Source organism: Magnolia sinica, chromosome 7, assembly GCF_029962835.1.
Source record: "Magnolia sinica isolate HGM2019 chromosome 7, MsV1, whole genome shotgun sequence".
NCBI lineage: Eukaryota > Viridiplantae > Streptophyta > Magnoliopsida > Magnoliales > Magnoliaceae > Magnolia > Magnolia sinica.
The window spans coordinates 14,144,986-14,153,896 of record NC_080579.1 but is presented as its reverse complement, the minus strand read 5'-3'; the positions used below and the strand labels follow the sequence as shown (position 1 = coordinate 14,153,896).

The 8,911-nt window shown below is 39.7% G+C and overlaps 1 protein-coding gene across 1 annotated transcript; it reads right to left on the bottom strand.

Annotated features, from left to right (window-relative positions):
* Positions 1 to 242: 242 nt before the first annotated feature.
* Positions 243 to 3,797, bottom strand: LOC131251105 (gibberellin-regulated protein 6-like). Its single transcript, XM_058251618.1, has 4 exons — positions 3,648 to 3,797; positions 3,342 to 3,392; positions 3,203 to 3,242; positions 243 to 665 (listed from the first exon to the last, which is right to left on the bottom strand). Exons 1-4 carry the CDS (start codon positions 3,717 to 3,719, stop codon positions 484 to 486), a joined length of 345 nt encoding a protein of 114 aa, XP_058107601.1. The 5' UTR covers positions 3,720 to 3,797; the 3' UTR covers positions 243 to 483.
* Between the last annotated feature and the right edge of the window lie 5,114 nt (positions 3,798 to 8,911).

Here is an 8,911-nt window from a genome sequence, read left to right as displayed (position 1 = left end):
TGCATTTGCTAGGGTCTTCCTTGTTTTGTTCTGTGTGCAGGCATCCAAGGGTCTAAGAAGGCTCTCCCCAAAAACGGCATCAACAGTGTTATTAAGTTTAGAGCGTAACTGCGGTACCAAAGAAAAATAATAATAATCTGTCGACGCTAGATTCAAAAGTCTAAAAGTAACATTTTCAATTATCAGAATTCGGGGCACGACAGTCGGAGTCAATGAATCATTTGACAATGGACATGCATACATAAAAACAAAGCAATGGAAGGACATTGAACTCCAATAACTTTCATAAAATAATCAAAACCCTATAAAAAGGTTTAGATTACAAGCGTACTAGTTATAAAAAAGAAGGGCCCAAAAATCAAGACCCTTCTTTCAATACCTTAAACAAGGAGAGTAATGCTCACAAATCATAGAAAAATGAGAATCTAATTATAGATATTTTGCCCCTGAAATTTGAGGCAATGGTCCTGATTCTTAACTTTTTTAGGGGCATTTGGGCCCACCAGTCTGTGTCTTCCAGTTATTGTAGCAAGGGCAGACCTCCTTGTGACCGTACGTTCCTGGGGGCACACATCTACACTTGAAGCAACACTTCTGGCAGAAGAACATGCACGGCTTGTGGTGTTGTGTCTTTGAGCACCTAAATGAGCATGCACCAGGGCACTCTGCAACCATCCATCCAAAACCCACATCTCAAAATCAAGAATATTGAGATCCATCAGGTGGGGCCCACCATGGATACGCCCTGGCCTGAAGATCGAGCTAGTTACTCGTACGTGGATGGCCCATGCACGAAATTAAATTCGAAATGGAATATCCTAGCCGTCCATACTCGGTCATTTAGTGGTTGAATAGGAACCGTTGGTGTATCATTGACAAGCCGTTGAAAGGTTTAGATTATTTACATTTCAAAGATCTTTTCCGTGCATGGACCACTTAAAAGTGGGCCACATAATCAACGGTTTGGATCAGTGAATAATCAGCCCACTTGTAAAAATTAAAACCCGAATTGTACGGTACAATCTCTCAGCCCGAGAGAGCTAGAGATCATTTAAATAATTTGTTCCCTCTTTGGAAAATGGTGGTGTGTCGTCCACTGCATGCTCGGCAATCTTGACCGTCAAAATCACTGACCCAAAGGATCAAATGGGCCATAGATGGTACACATAGGACTGGATTGCCTACCCACGCTGTCAGTTGCCAGTAGCTATTGGATGGTGCTCTGTGGGCCCGCCATGATTTATGGGTTTCATCCATACTCGTCTATCTATTTTTTCAAATCATTTTTTAGCATAAGGCAGATCAAAATCTCAGGTGGACCACACCCAGGGGAACAGCGGTGGTTAAACGCCTACCATTAAAAACTTCTTGGGGAGCCACAAGTTTTGGATGAAGCTGATATTTATGTTTTCACTTCATTCAAGTGTTTGTGATATAATCAACGGTTGGATGGAAAATAAACATTACAGTGGGCCCTAGGAAATTTTTTTATAGTAGACGTTCAATCAGCACTGTTTTCTTGTAGTGTAGTCCACTTGAGATTTGGATATGTCTCATTTTTGGGCTCACGCCATAAAATGATCTAGAAAAATAGATGGACAGCATGGATAAAACACATATATCATGGGGTGGCTCACATAGCACTGTCCAATAGCCACCCCGGTACTGTCCGCGTCCGTACACCCGATTTTTTACATTACGCTTGGATCGATCATTATTTTACTCTTAGCCATCCACTTTCATGACAATAAATTGAACGGTTAAAATCAATTCAACGGCACGATTTTCGAACTGTGCTCCATTCTCAGAGTTGCCAACAATTTGGATGGTCCAGATGGACGGTTGAAATCACTCCATTGGCGCAATTTTCGCACTTGAATGTTCCCAATTTATCTGATGATCAAGTGGGACACACATGCACAGAAATACAAATTGTAGAGAAGTAAAACGAAAGGTCTACATTCAATAAGGACGGATTGCTTAAGGGAAGATGGAGACGAATGGTCAGGGGCTCTGTGGTGATCTATATGTTTGATCCAAGCCGTCCATCTATTTTGATAGATCGTTTTAGTTCATTAGCACAAAAAGGAGGCATATCGAAGGCTCAAGTGGACCACACCACATTAAGCAGTGGGGATTGAATTCTTACCGTTGAAAATATCCTAGGGCCCACCGTTATGTTTATTTACAATCTAACCCGTTCATAAGGTCACACTAAGAAGTTTTCAACGGTGGGCTTTAAATCCCTACTATTTCATGTGGTGTGGTCCACTTGAGCTTTCAATCGGCTCCTTTTTTAGCTAGTGCCCTAGAATGATCTATCAAAATAGATGAATAAAACGTATAGATCACAGTGGGGCCCACAGCTCCTGTCATGACCGTCCATCTTTAAGTTGGCCCTGGTGGGGTTAGTACCTAACCCGCGCCTAAATAAAACAGACTTGATTTTGCAGCAAACTGTCATCCAAGTGGCAATCCCAAGATCAGATTTCCTTGAACAATCCTAACCTCTGATTCAGCCCTTGATCTTAGGAAATTGTGTGATTTTTATTTTTAACCGTCCAATAAAAGTCCACCAATCTAATAAGTCAGATAATCAAATGAACATTTTTTCCTGTGTGCGTGTGAAATCCACTCAGTCTATCAGATTCTATCTCCTATTTTAAGCTCTAGGGCAAAAAATCAACTAGACCCATAATTCAAATGGGCCACACAACATGGAACAAAGAAGATGGGAAGTGAGCATAGGTGTCCGTGTGGGGTCCATTGCATCTTTCATCAAATCCGTCAATCAGCCGTAACTCAGAATGACCAAATGAAAATACAAAAATCAACCTGGTAAAAAAAAAAACTCAGGCCGACCACATTGTGTAAACTTAACGGTTTTAGGAGCAATTTTACATTTTTCCAGTTGGTGGGGCCCAGTAAGTTTTTAATTGGGCTTTATTTTCCGTACGTACACTCCACATAATGGTTCTTACCTGATGGACGGAGCAGATCTTACATATACAACATGATGGACCCAGAGGGTGGTGGATTTCCACATCAATGAAGAGAAGTGAGAGATAAAACCACACTCATTTTAAAATAATAAATAATTAATAATAATAATTAATTAATTAATTAGTTTTTTAAAAAAAAAAACAAAAAAACAAACAAACAAACCAAAATGAGAGAGAGAGAGAGAGGCCCAAAAGCATACCAGCTTGAGAAAACCCAGAATGCCTGTGCCCGTGCTTGTTCTGTCATTAAAACATGAATAAGTACATTTCTTCATGTATTTTTGTAAGTTCAAGAACATGAAAAAAACACAAACACATTTCTGTTTTCTTTTCACAAACCTTCCTTACAACAGAAACCAAGTTCCTTCCATGCTCCTCCTCCACCAAACCCTACAAAACAAGAGAACTGATATTTACACCCTCCATTTTTATGCACACACCCTGAAAAGTTGTTCATTCATCAAGAAACATGATTAAAACCAAAAGGACAAATAAAAATGCTGGTGTTTACACCTTCTCATTGATAACAGACCCCGTTTGACAAGAGTAGAAAAAGGGGTTGGTGCATCAATAACATGGAGTGTAAATATCAATGCCAGTGTGAAATGTGGAACATTAGAAGTTGTATTGTGTGACAGTAATCACCTCAGTTGAAGCTATGATGCCTGCAAAGAACAGTAAGAGAAGGAGCATGAGAGCTTGAACAGATCTCTCCATTGAAACTAACTTCGAGAGATGGACCCATCAAGGTGTGGAATGGACCCTGATTTATAGGGGTGAAAATCTCTCTCTCTCTCTCCCTCTCTCTCTCCTGGATCCCTGACTGTGGGGCCCACCTTGAACTATGTGTATTATATCCACGCTGCCCATCCGTTCCTCCAGATTATTTTAGGGAAGAATCCCAAAAATGAAGCAGACCCAAGTTCAAGGTGGACCACACCAAAGGAAACAGTGATGATTGAATGTTCACCATTAAAAAATTCTTGGGGGCCATTGTAACGTTTATTTTCCATCTACCCTTTTGATAAAGTCATACAGACCTGGATGAAGGGATTACAAAAATATATCAGCTTGATACAAAACTTTTGTGGCCCCGAGAAGGTTTTAATGGTGAGCGTTCAATCACCATTGTTTCCTGTGTTATGGTCCACTCGAGATTCGGATCTGCTTTGGTTCTTGTATCCTGCAATAAATGATCTGGATAAACGCATGGACGGCGTGGATATAAGATACACACATCACGGTGGGACCCACAGTCAGGGATACACCTACCTCGGTGGAGGATCCGGAGATCCACCGAATCCGCATCCACCGACACTTCTTTACTGAGAATTCATAATTCTAGACGCACCATCTCAAAGCGCGAAGGGAAACGCACCATATCTGCCAACGTAGAAACTATAGACGAATCTGGAACGTTCATGCGTGGTTACTTCTGTTCTTTCTACTTTCTAAAGAAAACATTTCAGGTTAAAGCAATAAAATATAGTATTTTTAATATTATTTTATGACCGTCCATTTCTTATTCTCTTCCTTCTCAGAATGAACCATTCTGGTTTTTTTTTAAAGAAATTTTCAATTACAATTAACATTATGAACGTTTGTGATCATTAAAAAAAATGTCATGTTAGCATCTGTAATGCGTTTTTCAATCGCTTGAAGATGGGTGCGTCTGTAAATTAGTATTTTCTTCATTTAATGCATCGTTGTTGAGAAATAACCTCTCGTTTCACTGTATAAGTATTTCTACCAAAAAAAGAAAAAAAGAAAAGAGAGAGAGCACTATAAGTTACAGTGCTCCCAGTTGAATTGGGACACTTCAGCAGTCCAAATGATCAATCATAACCGTCCACTACGTCCATAAGACTATCATATCAGAATTCAATGGATCAGATGGTTTTAATTATTCCCATTAATAGCCTACAAAATTGACGGCAGATATTGATTATCTAAAGTATAAACCAATCAAAACTTTTGATCCATCCATCTGTCGGATTATATCACGGGCCGTTCATGGTTTTGCAGAACTGCTTCTATCAGTCAAAATAACAGCTCCATCCATGCTTCAGAACGGACGGCTATAAAAAATAAGGACATCATACGAATGATTTAGATCGTTTGATTGGTACTGTTTTTTGCAAGGTAAACAATAAAATGCGTTATTGAAATAATGGACGCTCCAGATTTATTGATTGGACCATCCAAGTGTCCCAATACTAAAGGGCGGACGGTGACATACAGTGCTGCAGAGAGCAGTGGATCATTTCTCATCTTTCATTCCCTTTCCCGCTTTCTTATTTGGACGGTAGGGATCCAGTGCAACGGAAAGATATGGAGGGCCCACCGTGGTATGCATGTTGAGTCGTTGACATCCCTTGGAGACGGATTGGCTACTCCGCCTGACACCAGCCCCGTGGCCCGTGGTCGGTGCTCCGTGGCCCCACCATGATTTATGTGTTTCATCGATTTTTTAATATCATTGTAGGGATTGAAACAAAAAATGATAGGGATATAAACCTGAGGTGGAACACACCACGGGAAAGCAATAATGATTGGATATCCACCATAAAATTCTCCTAAGGCCCACTGTACTGTTTATTTGACATTCAATCCGTTGATTATGTCGTAAAGACCCAAATGAAGGTAGAAATAAATATCAGCTTGATCCAAAACTTTTATACCCCAAAACGTTTTTAATGGTCAATGTTAATTCAACACTCTTTCCTGTAACGTGGTTCACTTGAGATTGAGATATACCTCATTTTTTCTTTCATCCCATAAAATGATCTATAAAAATAGATGGATGGCATGTATAAAACACATATATCATGGCAGGCCCACAGAGCACCGACCACGGTGGCAGGGGGAGTAGCCAATCCGTTTCCTAAGTGGGCCACACTACAGGGGAAAGTGGGGATGGTATACCTAACATTTAAACATTCCTGGGCCCACTAAAGTTTTGGGAGCGCAGCTCGGGTGAGAACCCGGAACCAACAATGTGGGTGAGAGTCTGACCGTAGGGGCCCACCTTAATGTATGTATTGTATATCCACGCCGTTCATCTGGTTTTCCAGATTATTGTAGTTCATGGACCCAAAAATGAAGAAGATGCAAATATCAGGTTGACCACACCACAGGAAACAGTAGTTAATGACCATTGAAAACCTTTCGTGGGCCTCAAAAGGTTTAGATCAATCTTACATTTGTTTTCTCATTTCATCTAGATCTGTGTGACCTTATCAATATGTTAGATGGTCAAAAACGATTACGGTGGACATTAGGAAGCTTTTAATGGTGGAAGCTCAGCTACCGCTGTTTCCTATGGTGTGGTCTACCTGAAACTTATGCCTGCTTCTTTTTTGGCACTGTAGCCTAAAATACGTTGGAAAAACAGATGAACGGCATGGATATACAATGTATACATCCACGTGAGCCCTATCATCAGAGTCATACATGAGTTGAACCGTGTGATCTTAGCTCAGTTATACTTGGCTCGGCCGGTAGTTGACTCATATCGAACTTGGCTCAGCTCAGCTCTCGAGCTTGACTAGCTAGCTCGGCTCAGTTCGGTCAACAGCACTGGCCAATTCAAGCTAAGTTCGAACATGTGTGATATTTTTTCAAATACACGAAGTGTACCTTCAATTTCTTATCATGTGCAAAACAACAACAACAGTTTACATGTATTTCATTAAACACTTGATAGTTAGCATCAAAATTAAGATAAGTAGATAAATTTATTATGTAAAGGGTTTTTTTTTTAGTGATTTATTTCATATGCATGCCTTCATCTCCATGAATTGATTCTGTGAATAATGTATGCACCCGAAATAACACTTTATTGAATCATTTCATCTAACACTTGTAAGCAATATTAGTATCAAAATAATCGAGCGACCGAATTGATTCGATCCAAGATTCGATTTGAGTTGAGGTTCAATCCGGAACGTCTATTCATCATCCAACGTGTTAATAAGGTCACAAATACCTAGATAAAAAGACCACACAAATATCATCTCGTTCCAAATCTTTAGTGGCCCATAGTTAAGTTTTTAATCTCATTCACCCCTGTTTCACAATGGCCGATGGAGGACTGGGAACTGCTTCATTATTTGGATCACGCCCTAAAATAAGCTTTTTATACAAATGAATAGCGTCAATGTAGTCACATACATCACACTAGCGCCACGGTCAGGTATCCCACCCAGTGAATCCGGGTCTCACCTAATCCGCTGGATGGTATACAAACATTTGGTGGGTCCCAGAGAAGTTTACAATGGCGCAGGAGTTTCCCATTCCACCTTTTCCTGTGACGTGGCCCACTTGATCTTTTTCATCACTCGGATTTTTGTTTTACGTACAAACATGAGCTGTAAAAAATTATGAACTGCGTAGATCTCATCTACACATGAAGGTGGGCCCGACAGAGCTTTTTATTCCACGCGGCTTCCTGCAGAAGGTTAATGAGGGCCTTTTGTTAGTTGGAAGCATCGTGAGAAATATCACCGAGATTTTTAAATTATCGCTCTTTTAATTAAAATCGATTAAACTATATTATTGCGATATTTTCAAATCTCGCTACTTTTTAATTTTAGTGATTTTACTAAGAATTTAACACGAAAAATATTTTATATGTTCAAAAATCATTTTAAGATTAACAATTTAATATTTTAAATTTAATTGTGCATTTTTAGTAAATATTTTATTTTCAGCGATATTTTGCCGATATATTAAGAGAAAACGTCCGAATCTGAGAATCGCTCGATAAATTCCAGTTCGAGAAGTAATCGAGAACGATTCTTAAAGAGTCCTTTCATGTACGGCTACTTTAACTTGTTTCGTTGAATTCAAAAGTAGGTAGATAATACGGTAGAGACGGTAGGACGGGAATTTGGTATAGCCATCTCTCTATCGTACACGTGTAAAGGTCACCTTCTCATCGTCACTGTCCATCTACTTTCAACTGATTTATGTGGCATATTTTACTGACTTTCCCTGTATTGATATTCCCATTATTGCAATCCTATCGTGACCCCGTTAAAGCGAGTTACGTGTAATATGTATAGATACACATGATGTATTCATAAATGTGTTTGGCGGAGATTTCCCAATAAATACATACAAGACGTATCAAGTGGTATCGTGTGCTGTCAAAGTAGCTGATGAAAAAATAATCATGCACAAATGATTACATGACATGTGGGATGAAGAGTGACGCAGGGATAAACGTGATGAGGATAACTACTCCGAATTCACGGAGCTTCTCTGGACTCATCACAGACACTTCTCGAATACATGAGGAAAGAAAGCAGAAAATAGAAATAAATTCTAATAAATTCGAAATTGATTAATTGATGAATAAAAACGAGTTCACAACCCTTTAAATGGGGGTATCAAGCAATGGGAAAGAAATCAGAATCAAACTACAACTCAAACTCTTAGAATCCGCGACTTACTATAAATAGTAAACTTACTATTTATAGACGGTCGTGATGTCTACTAGTGCGCAAGGTTTTCGGCCAAAAATAGTAAGTGTCCTATTTGGCTTCACCAAACCGTTCTCGTAATTATTCTAAGCTCTTTTCACGTTGGGCGCAACTCCTAAAGCTCGACGGATGAAGAGTTATAATCAAACTAAAACTTACTATTTATAGTAAAAACGAAATTAAAACAGGGAAACGACCATCAATCCAAGGGTTTTTCGCAATTCCAGGCTGCGCAACCCGGCGTAGCGAGGTTGGTTGGCTTCAGTAGCTCGTTCTACCCCAAAATCATATATTTTACGTTAGATAACTCATTCCGGATTGCGAGATACACCCGATGTAAGGTTCGATGGTCTGGATCACTTCTGTCGTCGACCGGGCCTTTTTTGATCCATCTTGGCCATGTAACTGTCCGCGACCCGCTCT